Source organism: Chaetura pelagica, unplaced genomic scaffold (genome assembly GCF_000747805.2).
Source record: "Chaetura pelagica isolate M959 unplaced genomic scaffold, ChaPel_1.0 scaffold39, whole genome shotgun sequence".
Classification (NCBI taxonomy): domain Eukaryota; kingdom Metazoa; phylum Chordata; class Aves; order Apodiformes; family Apodidae; genus Chaetura; species Chaetura pelagica.
The window spans coordinates 1,755,758-1,770,103 of record NW_009954614.1 but is presented as its reverse complement, the minus strand read 5'-3'; the positions used below and the strand labels follow the sequence as shown (position 1 = coordinate 1,770,103).

General features: G+C 44.1%; 2 protein-coding genes across 2 annotated transcripts in view; one reads left to right on the top strand and one right to left on the bottom strand.

The window, feature by feature from the left end:
* Positions 1–361: 361 nt before the first annotated feature.
* Positions 362–6,850, top strand: ACP6 (acid phosphatase 6, lysophosphatidic). Its single transcript, XM_010005488.1, has 7 exons — positions 362–492; positions 1,999–2,086; positions 3,648–3,777; positions 4,476–4,576; positions 5,889–5,984; positions 6,198–6,363; positions 6,686–6,850. Exons 3-7 carry the CDS (start codon positions 3,715–3,717, stop codon positions 6,824–6,826), a joined length of 567 nt encoding a protein of 188 aa, XP_010003790.1. The 5' UTR covers positions 362–492; positions 1,999–2,086; positions 3,648–3,714; the 3' UTR covers positions 6,827–6,850.
* A 5,783-nt stretch (positions 6,851–12,633) lies between these two features.
* Positions 12,634–14,346, bottom strand: part of BCL9 (B-cell CLL/lymphoma 9) — a 12,825-nt gene continuing 11,112 nt past the window's right edge. The window contains exon 8 of the mRNA XM_010005487.1: positions 12,634–14,319. Within this exon, the coding sequence (XP_010003789.1) occupies positions 13,705–14,319 (615 nt within the window). The 3' untranslated portion in view covers positions 12,634–13,704. The remainder of the gene's footprint in view (positions 14,320–14,346) is intronic.

Sequence of the window (14,346 nt, the reverse complement as noted above, 5' to 3'; positions counted from 1 at the left end):
GGCTGCGGTGCTGTCACTTCTGCACCCGCAGCTCGGTGCTGGGCACGGGCAGGGCAGGGCAGCACACAGGAACAGCCCCAGAGCGGTGTAACGCTCTGGAAAGTTCTCCTTTCCTACCCAAGCACGGTTGGTTTGTTTGTTCCAAAACAGGTGGAATGGCATCCTGCTGTTTTAGACGTACCTGCTCAGACTAAGTTTGACTACACTGTGACTGACCTGAAGGGAGGGCCTCGACCTCACTCACCCGATGATGAGAGGTACAAAAAGACTACATTCAGGGTGAGGCTCTTTCACTGTGGTTTCCTGTGCTTGCTGTAGACTTATTTCCCCGCTGGAAACACTTCTTTCTCTTTGCACTTAGGGTGGTGTGATAGCAGGACAGCTGACAACAGTCGGGATGCAGCAGATGTTTGCCCTGGGGCAGAGGCTGAGGAGAAGCTATGTGGAAGAAGTCAACTTTCTCTCACCATCATTTAAGCCTTCTGAGGTCTTGTGAGTCTCTCCTTTCCCTTCTGGGCCTTCCCTTGCTTCCTCCCTCCTAACCAGCAGCTCTGTCCTAGGATAACTTTTGGACCAGCATTTCCTTCTCCACCATACAGCAGACTGGTTGGCCTATGGGCCGTTCTCTTGCCCAGCCTGCAGAGCCCACTACTAAAACTCACTTGTGACACAAAGCATCCCATTTCCCTGCAGTCCTGAGAGAAATGCCAAGGACAGAGTCATCTCACCCTACCTTTAACCACTGACAGTGGTATTTTGAGCTTTTATGGCAAGTGAAGAGATACAGGTATTTCTGGAGCACAAGTTAACTCCCTGTAGATGACATAGCTAAAGTTCAGTGAAAGGAGGTACATGGCTGCTGCTCACATCAGTAATGCTGGGAGTGTCTGGTTTAGCACAAGAGAAAAATCCTACCAGAGAAATATGACGAAGAAGACAAAGAAGTATGGTTTTTTAATCTCTGCTGTCTCTCAAGGGAAGTTAAATGGCAAGTGTGTTTTTTAAGATAGCTATAGTCAGGCAAGATGAATCCCACCTCAGGTTTCAAAAGCCACAGTGAAAGCAGAACCCTCAGTTCCAGCAAGTCCTCCCCGGCTGCAACAGCACCTGCATGAAGGAGAAGATACTACCTCATAAACCCCTTTCTCTCTTTCAGCATCCGTTCCACTAATATTTTCCGGAATCTGGAGTCCACACGGTGCCTTCTAGCTGGGCTGTATCAACAGCAGAAAGAAGGTTGGAGAGACTTCTGAGCAGTGCCTTTCCTTTCTCAGCCTTCCCTAGATGCACACGCACCTCTCGGCTCTCTCTGGCTCCTGGTTGTTACTACTTCCCTGGTTTTTCATGCCTGGCCCTCTTCCCCATACTCTTTGGGTTCTGCATGTTCTTTATCAACTTGTCACTTGCTCCCTTCTCTTTGTGTAGTCTTCTGCTGGTGCTCAGCTTGGATCTATTGCAATTTCAGACCTGCTGACGAGGTTAGCACTAACCCACTTGAGAATCAAGAGGGAAAAGAGTTCCAAATACAAGGTTCACAAGATGCACATCTGAACAAAAGTTTCTCAGAGAAGCCCTAGTATCTCAGCCAGAGGGGAGTACCAAGATCCTTTACAAGTTCAGTATCTGGAGTAACTTTCAGCTGCATCCTACAGTTGACAACTACTTGTATGTCCCTCTGTGTTCAGTTCCAGGAAAAAATAAAAAGTAACAAAAGTGACTTGCCAGAGCTCCTTATACCTCACGACACAGGAACTCATTTTTGTCACCAAAAAATGAGCACACAACTGAAAGCTTTACAAGGTGCACAACAGACATCCCTGTGGAACTAAAAGCTGTGTGCACAGACACAAGCACAGTGCCTCGTGTTGCAGGTGATAGCTTAGGGGGAATTGCTAATTGACAACAATGGACTTGAGCACAAAGACTGAGAGTGATTTAAGCAGTTTGAAGACACACAGATGCAGTAGTGATCACAGAAGCACCCTTTTCTTTCCACAGGACCTGTTGTCATTGTCACTGATGAAGCAAGCTCTGAAATCCTCTACCCCAATGCCTCCAACTGCCAGCGCCTGAAATACTTGAGCAGGTAATTGCCAGCCATACCTGCCCATGTGATTTCACTGCTGTTTCATTTCAGCAGTAGTAATTTGAAACAGCATGTTTTCTTCCCATTTCCCAATTTCTTCCCCTGCCACTTACTGTTCTTTGGGAATGGTTAGCTAGTTGTATAAAATACTCAATGAGCAGTCATATACCAAGCTGTGGCAGAAGAAGAAAAAAAAATACAGAATATTTCTTGAAAGGCCAATTTAATTTAGTCTGTGGCTAGCAAACACTCATTACTAGCTATTCGGTGGCATTACTGCAGGGCAGAATAAATGTCATCTACATCCCTTAACACACCTTTCAAGTGTAAACATACTGGGCCTCCTTTTTATATTCAGCTTCTGGCTTGGGGGTTATTACAACATTCCTGTCACATCTATACCTTGAAGAAACTGAAATACACTTAGCCTTGACACCTTTAACTAAGACTAATGAAGTAAAGTAAGGAACATCCTACGTAGAACACTCATGTTTGCAGAGTCTAGTACTCCAAATGTCCTTTCCAGGTTGGGCATGGGATGGAAAGGGAGCAAGACAGGCAAATGTATTACAGCGTGGTTGGATTATACATAAGCATATTTTTGGCCAAAATTCAAGAGTTGTCAGCATTCACTTGCAAACACTCATTATATAATACTTGACTCTGCAGGCAAAGGGTTGTTCTTGACAGTGGTGAGATGACAGCCCTCAGAAGCAGTACATTCAGCCAACCATCCCAAAAGGGAGTAAACTGCAAGCTCTTCTCCCTCTCCCCCCCAGCTCAACAATTGAGTCCATTTTGTGACAATGTCAAGGTGGATTTTTTTAAGCTGCAGTAAGAAGCACTGCCTCAGCTTACAGGCTACCTATGCCAGAACTTCTAGCACATATGATTGCTAACAGGAACTAGATCCGTTCCTAAAAAACATTAAAAGCAAACTTAAAAAACTCTTCCCACCTCCTGCCCAACAGATCAGCGTCAGAGAAAACAAAACCTATGCAACATATTTTGCTTGAAGTACTTGGCCAGCATGGATATTCTCAGCTAAACTTTTTAAAATACGATGTAAAACAGTGTGAAGAGGCAAGTGACTTCTACCAAAGCAGGAGGTGAATTTAAACTAGAAGCATCTAGGTGTTTCCTTTTTCCCACACCATGCAGCAATCAAGTTCAAAGCTTCTACCGTTTCTTCTTTGATGAGGCAGTTAAAGGCTACTCCCTGAAAACACAGACTTGCAGTGTTCCAGTATGACCAGATCTGTTACCTGCAGCACAGCCCTTACTTATGGGAACCACTTCTGAGGTCTTCACATTTCAGTTTTTTCCCCCACTTCTGTGACAGCAAATAGCCAGCTCTGATCCTTTACCTCTAGGCACAGTCTGTCCACTCTGCAACTTGGACTAACAGCATCAGGAATCCTTCAGTATCCTACGGTGCTTCTCTTCTAGCCCTGACTGACATGAGACAACCCTTGCTGGGCTGAGGTCGCAGAAAAAAATCCAAAAACTGAAAAAGCTGATGTGTGAAAAGTTTTTGTGTTGTTTCTTAATTCCCTGACAGGCAGAAGTTGACGAATGTTCTGCAACAGCCAGGTGCCTCTGATGAGTTGAAAACAATTAAGGAGAAGATGGGTATTGATGATAAGTCAGTGGATTTTTTTCTCCTCCTTGATAACGTTCTTGCTGAACAGGTGAGCTGAAGTGCATCTGTTGCACTGTCACAGAAAGAAACCATTTACCACATACATAGAGGAAACCACAGAGTGCCAACACCCATGGATCTCAGTGGGTACCCCAGTACGTATCTATGCAATCCAAAAACTTTATAGAAATAGCACAGTCTTTTTAAAAAGCCTTTCTTGTAGGATGGATGAAGACTCATCTCCAGTATTTATGTGCTTACCTTGAAATGTGGTGTATCTTTCAAATGTAATGAACTAGAGCTAAGAGAGCAGTTGGGCCTTTCCCCATTACAAAGTGCTTTCCCTTTTTTGACCTAACGGAGTCATCTTAATCCTGCTTGCAGCATACTGCCCATGAGCTAGATTGCTTCTACTGCTGGAAGGCACCCGAGTGTATTTCTACCCCCCTTACTATCTCTGTTTTGCTGGAGCTAATGGTAATTGGTCTGGCTGTCACATGAATAGTTCAAGGCAGTACATTTCCTTCACACAGAAATGCATCCTCAAGAACAAGCATCCATCCTTTTGCTACATGCAGCAGGTCTGTTTAAAATCATCCTAGAACTCTTCACATGAATGCTGTAGTGCATACTGTAGTGCAAATGCTGTGACATGAACAGCTGCTTTCTGTGTGCAGTCATCCATGTCTTCAGGCTGGGTTCGGAAAGTGTCAAACCCTGTTGTTAGGTTATGTCTTCTCATTCCAGGTGCACAATTTGCCAAGCTGCCCTGTGCTGAAGAACTTTCAGCAGACACTTGAGCGTCGATGCATTGAAGCACTGCTAGTCTTTCTGGAAGACAGTACAAGGTGATTGCCTGTATCCATGCCTCCAGCCTTGGAGATTCCTTTCTGACCTGCTGCGTTCCCCCACCAGAGGCTACTGTTCCCTCTGAGGTTTGTGCCTCAGCCATCTCAGGATAAAGTCCAGTGCCTTGAGTCAGGAATGTGAGCTAGGACAAAAGGAGTCCAGAATGAAGTGGCCACAATGTGGATTTAGGTCTGGTTTGCTAATTTTGGAGAGAGTAGTTCTGAGGAACAGTAGTAAGCCACTGAGATAGGCAGTGAATGTCCCTGTTGCCATGGTCGTTTATGTGAACCTGTGCCAAAGGCAAAAGCAGAAGAGAAAAGGAGACACTTCCTGCCTGAGTGCTGAGGCTGCACTGGCAAGGCTGCCCTTGCAGATGCACAACTACAATCTGAATTCCAACCAGGGAAGTTTATCCCAGGGATGGCACCTGCACAGCTGCGCTGAGAAGTGTTGATGCTAGCAGAAAAGGTGATGCCAGGCCCAGCACACATGTAACTACTTGCAAAAGAATCTGCTGCAACGTGCAGTTCATTACCTCCTCCACAGTTGTCTGTAAAGGTGGCCGAGTTGCAAGCCTAGCAGCAGTTTTCCTTTCAGATTCATTTGCACCTGCCAAATTCACCAGCTTTTCACAGGTGGTGGTATGGGACTGGCTTTTCTGTTAGGGCAGTTGCCCTGAGCCTTTTCTTTAACTTGTATTAGAGATCTCGGGTACTGAAAGACTAATTTTCCCTGCTCCCACAACACCCAGGATAACCACCATCACACTCATCCTCCATTTCCACTGATACATTCATTAGGTAGAGGGAGTATCTTTACACCACAAGCTGTCTAAAGATCTTTGTTCAGTACAGGAATAAAAGCTACTTTTTAAATATAGCCACCACCTTTTTGAATCCTGTCCCCCCATCCTGTTCCTGCCAAAGACCACAATCACTTCAGTTGCTGTTTTGCAGTCAACTACAGACATCTTCCCTAATTGTAAAGCATGCATAAAAGTATCCCAACTAGGGAAACAACACAGAATAGAGAACATCAAGGAGTTTCTAGGTTTCCCTTTATGTGGGCCACACCTCATGAGACTGCTTGTTAACACCTCTCCCCTCCCAGGCTGCAATCCCATTGGAATCTCTGTGGTGACTATGCAACTGCTGAAATGGAAAGTAATCATAGGGACTGCATATAATAGTTCCTAGCTACACTCAGTACCTGTTACCAATTTGTAAGAGAAAAGCAAATTGCCAGGTGTTTGTTAGAAATTACTGAATTTGAAGGTTAAAAAACCTAGATTTATTTCTGTTTCTTTTGTAGAGAAACTCTTCGGCTGAGTATTGGTCTTCTGTTCCATACCTTACAGAAGAACATTACAGAAGCAGTAGATCCCTCATATGCAGCTGAAAAGGGCAGGTACAGGACAGATCTCTTCCTCTAATTGTTTTAAATTCTGATTTGCTGTCCGTGTGAGAAGCTGGTTTAGAAAGATGTGGAATGTGTGGGGTAAAAAGAATGAGTGCTCATCTGCTAGAAAAAGTATGAGTGCTACTGGTGATCCATGGAGGAACACGGCTAAAATTTTAGGTTTGGTTTTGTGGTGTTTTTTTTTTCTTCCATTTTTATCAGAAAGCTCATTCTCTATGCTTCTCATGATGTTACCCTTATGCCTCTCCTGGTGGCACTGGGCACCTTTGATCGCAAGTGGCCACCTTATGCTGCAGATGTGATCCTGGAACTGTATCAGCACAGGCAGTCCAAAGAGTGGTTTGTCCGCCTGTCTTACTGTGGAGAGGTAAGATCCCAGGGGCAGTCCATCATACAAATCTAGGGCTTTTGGTTTTGCCATGCATGCAAAGCTGTGAAACGAGACTTGTTCCGAGCATGCTGTCAAGCCAGACAATACAGTACAGACCTACAGCACATCCATGGTAGCCAAGATATCTTTCCTGGTGAGCTGACTATTGCTCTAGCATGGGTTTAGGCACAGACTGAACCTCTGCCTCTCTGTCTTTGCCTCAACTGGCATAGTTCCCTGCTGCAGAATGCACCAGCATCAGCAAAAAAAGGGCTTTGGCAATACACAAGATCTGTGATTTTTGTCTTTGCCTTTGCAGGAACAAGTGGTGAAAGGATGTAGAGCAGGGATCTGCCCACTTGAAGAATTTCTGGAAGTTCTTTCACAGTATTCTGTCAGTCCAGAGGAGTACAAGAACCTGTGTTCCCAAATGGAGGGGAATCAGCAAAAAACCTCATAAATAAGATAAATTAAAGTTAGCTTATTGCCACAATCTTTGACTATTTTTCTTTCTATTCCTGCCAGCCTTCTCTATTCTAAAGATATTTTAGATGAGGGGACTTTTTCCTACCAAACACAGGGTGGCACAGTGTTACTTTTCACTGTTAGCAGCAAGATGAAAGAAGCTGCGTAACAGAATGGCTCAAGTTCATTTCTGAGGTAGCCACACAAAAGCACAAGAGAGGCTGAAAACAGCAAGAGAGAGAACAGAACTTTTTGAATTGCCCTGCTGCTTCAGGAATACAAGACAAAACGTAGCTTTTCCTTCTATGCTGGGCCTGTGGGATGAAGCCCAGCTTGCTCTGTGCTATCAGACTTTGGAGCTTTGACATAATGACTGCTTGTATGTATGGTGAACTGTAGAAGCCACCGTGCTTTTTCTTTTGTCATGTTGAAGGGCTGCTCTACAGACAAATGAACCTCCCAAATTGCATAGCATTTATCTACCCCATCTTCTTGAGGGCATTTTTGTGCACATAAAACCTCTCCAAAAGGACAGAAAGCCTTCAAACCTCTTCCTTTGCTCTCCTGTAATTATGGAAATTCTGTTATGGACATGCAAAACAGCCAGAGTGGGCCAAGTACAAGAACTTGCACTCTTGGTGAACTCTGCTTAATGTGCTTTAAACAAGGAAGTCCGTGGAGGAGCTGGTATTGACTTCAGCTCTGGGCAGCATTGCAGCTATTTTGCACTTGCTGAAACAGGAATGCACCAGCATAGCCAACAGAAGTACTTCTAGCTGAGATGATGACACTTTTTCCTATAAGGCAGTACTAAGGACCATCATGTTGCAGAAATTCCTCATTCTCAATCAGTACATAAAACTTAGATGCTGACCTGCCTACCTTGGCATATGCAAAGGCTAAAACAGGGGAACCACTTACAAAAATGACATTGCATCATTTTAAGGGGTTCTGTTACGCCTTCTCTTAACTAAAACAGACTGCAGTGATGTTAATGCAAGTCACTGACAGATGTGTGACTGCAGGCACTAGAGTACCCTTCTCCCCGAGAAGCGTGGGCTGAATTTACCTCTACTCTTTCATTAGCCTGCCCCCACCACAATTACATGTTGACACCATGCACAGTGAACAGAATCATTTGAATACTAACTACATTGCTGGAGGTCTCACTGAACTGTTATTAGAAGCAGTCAAAAAAGCAAACAAAACATTGTTATTTTCCACCAAGTTTTTATACAGCCTAAAACCATAATGCCATTATATAAAAATCAATGGCCTGCCCTTGCTTAAGAACAGTGTGTTCTGCTCTAATCAAACTCTCTGCTCTAATCAAGCTCTCTCTTATGCATGGTATAAAGTATTTGGAGAACAGTGATGGAAACATTAGCCATACGATTGCAAGCTATTTGTGAAGCACAGACTGCTTGTGATAGGGGTAGGAGGGAACAGCATCAGAAGCTTTAGCCATACCAGTAAAATAAACAAATACCTTCTCCCAGGTTATAAACTGCAACATGGCCAAGACCCACAGAACTCGGCAGTGTGAGCTGACCCAGTGCACGTAAGATTGTTAAAAGGGCACTGCATTCACACTGTTAAAATAATCAGATCATTCTAGGCAGGGTAACATACATTTCAGTAACAGCAGACAACACTGGCCAGCTCCTTGGCAGTAACTAGGAAGAAACCTCTGCTGGGAAGAGATTATTTCATCATTGTCCCTTACAGGGTTTCTGCAGTGCAGAACTGCAGGACCACAACTAGTGTAAATCATTATTTCAGAAGAGGACTGGTGGGACACAGAAAGAGTTTTAAGATCAAAGGGGGGAAGTGCTGAACTACAAACAGTGTGGAAGAGCTGAGGCATTTCTGAGAACATGGAATAAAAACTTCTAGAAATCAAAAATGTCCCAAGGAACCAGTCCGTTTACATGAATAGATTGGCTTTTTGCAAGAACTGGGAAAGGCACACATCCCAGGGGGCAGAAAAATCCAAAACTGTCTTACCCTGTGCTGTTAATACAAAAACTGCTGACATGAACAGCTAACATGTTTAATCTGAGGCTCCTCCAAACTTTACCTGGAGATGCTAACCCAAGCTAGTCTGCCTCCCTTGCTATTATAGTCCAATGCAGTTTACACAGGTTGGTCAACGTAAACCTAAAAGACTTCTCTTTCATGTTGCACTGCAAACCTATCCTTGTCCAGTATATTTTATTTTAGGCAATGCTAATATAGTAGGTAATTGGCAGGAAAAATGTTAACTTAAATTTAAGGGCTTGTTTTCTCCTTATGCAAAACACCCTCTTTTAAAGTTCTCAGTATCCCAGACAAAACAGCATCACTCCTCTTTCCTGCCTCACATTCTAACTTAAAAATAATCGTAAGGTTAAAACCTGAGTGGGTAATGAGGACAAACAAACCTACAAAAGGTTTGTTGACTGAAAGCCAAAGGAGATCAAGAGGACAGTAAGCTTGGTATTATTTGTCAATACATCTAACAATTCAACTACAGTTTGGGTCTGGGCTTTTTTAAGGCCTGAAGAACACTCCTGACAATACGGTTTAATCTTAAGCAGAAAGAGCACAGTAAAGCTAAGTGTTACGTGTCTATCACAATAAACAGCATAAACAGAAATAATTGGAAACTATGCAGACCAACTAAAAATGGAACAATCTTTCAATTAGAGGTCACCTCACCATAAAGATGACACAGCACATACGGAAGAGAACTCACCTTTTTTAAGTTAAGAATTACTACCAATCGATACAGAGAAAGTACGCTCTACTAAATACAAGACTACATCAAACATGAATAATTTATCCTCGTGAAGTATCAAAATAGGGAACAGATTTTGGCCAACAGCCTGCCAAGGATGCACGAGGAAGGCATTCACCATTGTGACTGCAGAAAAGCACCATAAAAAAAATTAAATGTAGCCTTTTCTGCCATCAGAATGAAAAGCAGCACAGTAGACAGCATACCAAGCACCACAAAATTAAGCCCTGTGTATACCATATTTGTAATAGCCTCAACATTTTGGCACGATAAATGCTGCATTCCAACAGACTAAGCAGTGTGTTCAGGATTCACACCCTTCAGGAAAGGCCAAGCACTCACATCTACTTCAAGTCAGTATACATGTATTATACCAGAAGCACCACCTGCATTCAAAACCCAGTCAAAACTGATGTAGATTAGTTCTCCACATACTGGTCTGTCTTCTGAAACACTACCCGTTAGATACCACAAAGAGGTCCAGACTAAACTTGTAAGGCTGGCTACTTGCTTGTCGTGTTCTTGGGTAGATTAAATAGCCCATGATACAGGTACCAAGCTTGAGTGTATTTGGATGGTGCTTAAAACTGCCAGTGTACTTCACAGATGACCTGCCTGCAACAGTCTACTACTTTAAAACAAACAGATTTCAAATATTTTAAACTTTTGATTTAGCAGGCACATTACTCTGCGTTGCAGAAGTTCACCATCTGCTGGGTTTACCTTTTAAGTCTCTCCACACTCCGGCTGCGCAGCCATCTGGGATGAGATAATTTGAACAGCAGACTGTTTCCTCCCATGTTACTAGAGAGGAAGAGCAGCCAAGCATGTATGAATAAAGTCTATTTCATTCTTTCAAACAAAGGTGGAGGAGGATGATTTGAAAGTTTAAAAAAAAAAAAAAAAAAAAAAAAAAAAAAAAAAAAAAAAAAAAAAAAAAAAAAAGAGGAGGGGGAGGGGAAGAAAACTAAAAATGGCAACCCCACTTTCCATCTTCAACTGCACCATGACTACCAGAGCTGAGTCAGAGTTACTAGTGATTATAAATAAGCAGGAGAGAACAGAGCCTTACAGATCCCAAGGTGAATTTGCAAAGCTGGCAGCTAGAAAGCTTTTACATTTGCAAAGCAAAAAGGGGAGAAGTAGAACTGGAGCACAGCAGAGAAGTGCAGTCTAAATCTACCAAGTCATTTTGCCAACCAGAGCCAGCCAAGGCATTAACATCTCTTGCCCATCAGCTGGTGCAAACCAGGCAAGGCCAGTGAGGTGAAGTGCACCCATGTGGATTCAGGAGAATCCACATCATCCGCATTTTCTATAGGAAAAATCTCATTAAGATGCCAAATACCAGCTTCTTAAGTTAGATCGACATAGAAGGGACTTTAATTACCCAGCATCTTTAAAATGTATTATTTCACTATCAAATGGCTTTGAAACAGTGAGCTCCCCTATTCTAATTTTCTGGAACAAGTTGCAGTCATCCCAAATCCTTTGCTAGTTGAAATACCTCAACAAGCTCAGAAGGCACAGAGATAGACTTTGAAAAACCCAAACAAACCCTCCAGGTTATTTCTATGTCGATCAAGAAGTTTGCTTTGTTCAACACGGTAAAAACAGTCAGGAGTCTCGGCAGAAATGGCAACACTTAAAAAAGACTGCACTGTGACAACTCCCATGCAAGGTCCTCAAAAGGGAGCTGTGTAACCATTTAAAGAAGAGGTAACTCCACTCTACAGAAATAGCACTTACTGTGTGTCATTGTCAGCTCCTTCTAAAATCTTGACAAGCCCAAGCTTCAGGCACGCTGCTTGTCTTCTCACAGGGAAGCACCACAACATACATCCTACACTTTGTCAAAAGAGTAATTCTCGCCCAAAATCATTGCAGATTTGCATGACAGCACAAAGGTGAATTTGGAAGCAGACAACAGAAGGCTCCGAGGCTTGCGTGCCTCCCATGATGCATTGGCTTCACTCATTTTGTAACACTAGCAACAAAACTTTGGTAAGCTGGCTGCAGACAGCAATTCTTCTCCCACCTGTTAAAGATCAGTTACGTAAAAAATTCTCATGTTCAAGCATATTAAAGATACTAATTCTCCATATGAAGTTTCACACTAGTAGCCAGCCCTTTGAGGAAGCTACTAATTGAAACAGTTTCTAGTAACAGTAACTGTAAGAACAGAGATTACACACTCCATACACAGCGCTGGGGGACCAGAGAGCAGACAGCCACAGAGCCCACACCCTGTTCTACAGATTCACATCCGGCTCCTCCTGGTCTTCTCCAGAAGTGGGGCTCAACTCCAGATCTATGTTTCAGCATCCAGTCTTTCACTCCTTGAGGACAAAACCCATAAAACCTTCTTGCTGAAACTCTTTCAAAAGGCAGGTTTGAAAAGACAGGAGATTAGGAAGCAATTGATGAGAACCGCTGCAAAGCAACAATTTACCCAGCAGGGTTATCTTGACAAAAATGTGCTCACTGATGATTTCTCTCTCACCTTTGTTATTTAAGTTCATCCGTTCCTGCTATCTCAGCCTCTGAGCAATGGCAGTCAGAGACCCTACCCAATCCAAAGGCCCCAGGGGGACACAACCCAGTGCCCCACACAGCATGGGGCTCCAGTGCTTGGCAGGCAGACACCACTGCTTAGAGAAAGCTCAAAACCATGTACCTTATAATGCAGAAAACACTCACCAGGAGGAAGTGACAGAGACAAGTTTCATCTATTACTTTACCCTCAACAAACTGAGGAAGAAAGACCAACTACCATCCCTGGGGCATTCCAAAATAAGACCTCACTCTGAGGAAACACAAACTCATCTCAGGATTAAGCGACCAGAAGTGCCTTGCAAGGAGCATGCAGCTGTCTACAGACCAGACTTTCAGGAGCTGCCAAAGCTTACCCCACCTGGCCTCTGCATTGGCTGCGATCATAAGGAAGAGCAAACAAACATCTGGCCAGCTGTCTGATGTACATGGAAACAACTGGACTGGATAAAGAAGACAGTTCATTTTTGTAAGAAACAATATATTTTATTTTTCTGACACCACAGCCCTGGCGAGTGGTTTTGTACCAAATTTAATGGAGGTTACACAGAACGTTTTACGCTGGGGAGGAAAAAAATAACCACAAAAAAAATCCTGGATAACTTTTAGTGTCTGTTCCACTCCCACATTAATAAAATCACTTGGGGTTTCTAAGAAAAGGAGAACAGGAAACAGTGAGAGAGACTACTGTAGGATGTAACAGTGTCCAAGTCCAGCCCATTCCTAGAAGTGGGAAGAGTCCCCACGCGAGGAGAGGCTCTCCTAGATTTACTCCTCAAAATAACACAATGTATTGCAGCTGCCATAGGAGGAGACAGAAGGGGGACGGAGAGAGAGAGAAGCCTATTTAATAAAGAGTGGGAGGGAGAGACAGAAGGTGCTGGACAGCACGCCATAATTTGAAAAATATGTCCTTAACTTATTATTTATTTCTTTTAAAAGATTCCCCTCACTGAACTTAAGTTCCTTTTTGTGCTTTTCATTAATACTCTGCTCTGAGGTCGTAGTTTGGTTTTTCTATACATTGGAGTTGAAGGAAAATAGTCCGAAGTTCTGAAGATGGATTCTCCACCTAAAGTAAACAGCCTAGAATCCCATTCTCCTCTCACCCCAAAGACTAAAGTCTCTGCTAAAATCCCTTTTACAATATAGTACAGTACACAAAAAACCCCAAAAATAACCGAGAGTCCTGGGAGAAGCCAGTCCGAAGGACGTAAACATACAGAGAATGGTGCAACTTGTGACAAATGGCAATTCTCAAAATACAGCTACAGATTCTCAAAGCAGGTGCCGTCACGGGATACCCAAGTCCACAAAAATAATTTTTAAAAAATAAATCTTAAAAAAAAAACCAACCTGTTAAAATGAATAATTTTTTTTTTTTCAGGTAATTCCATACATTCGAGATTTCCCAAAGTGTCCTCTGGTCTCTTTTCACCTATTGCATGGCCAAACCGTACTCCTGAAGCTCCCAAAAAAGCCCTCAGGACTTGGAATCTCATCTTGACAAGGATCAGAACATCCAGTCTTATGGTAGCAGCTTAAAACATCATGTTCCCTGGGTTTCCAGGGCCTTGGCTAAATCCTCCCATGCCAACATCAGCAGCCATACCTCGGGGCCTCATCTGGGGGGGAATCATGATGTTTTGTTGGGGTCCCATCATGCCCTGCATGGACATCATCATCCCCGGGGACCCCACGGGGCCCGGGTGGCTGTACAGCCCCGCGGGGGCGCGGTCCTTGCCCGGGATCATGCCCACAGCAGCCACGGGGTTGCTCATGAGGGCGGGCTGCCCGGGCATCGCCGTCTGTGCTGGTGACATCATGCGGTGGTGGGGGCCCATCATGCCCTGCTGCAGGAAGGCAGGAGGTCTCATCGGGTTGTGTCCCGGCATGGACGGCGCCGTCCCAAGAGGGATATCCGGAGTTCCCACCGGCCCCGGGCCCCCCATGCCAGGCAACGTTAGTCCCATCCTTGGGGTCTGCTCTCCTATCATCCCCTGCATGTGGGAGAACCCGGGCCCAGGACCCTGCGGCTGCTTGCGGCCTGGCACCTCCCCACGAGGGAAATACTGTAGTGTCTGGCTAGGCTTCTCCGACGGGATAATCCTGGACAGGTCGAACTCGGGTATTCCCGTGGCTCCAGGACGGATCACCTCCTGCAGCTCTGGATCCGTGAAAAC

Bases quoted from the DNA above. Each gene is read 5' to 3' on its own strand.
- ACP6 (XM_010005488.1), top strand. From the start codon at position 3,715: ATGGGTATTGATGATAAGTCAGTGGATTTTTTTCTCCTCCTTGATAAC. The intron at 3,778-4,475 runs GTGAGCTGAAGT...TTCTCATTCCAG, and splicing joins ATAACGTTCTTGCTGAACAG to GTGCACAATTTGCCAAGCTG. The intron at 6,364-6,685 runs GTAAGATCCCAG...TTGCCTTTGCAG, and splicing joins GCCTGTCTTACTGTGGAGAG to GAACAAGTGGTGAAAGGATG.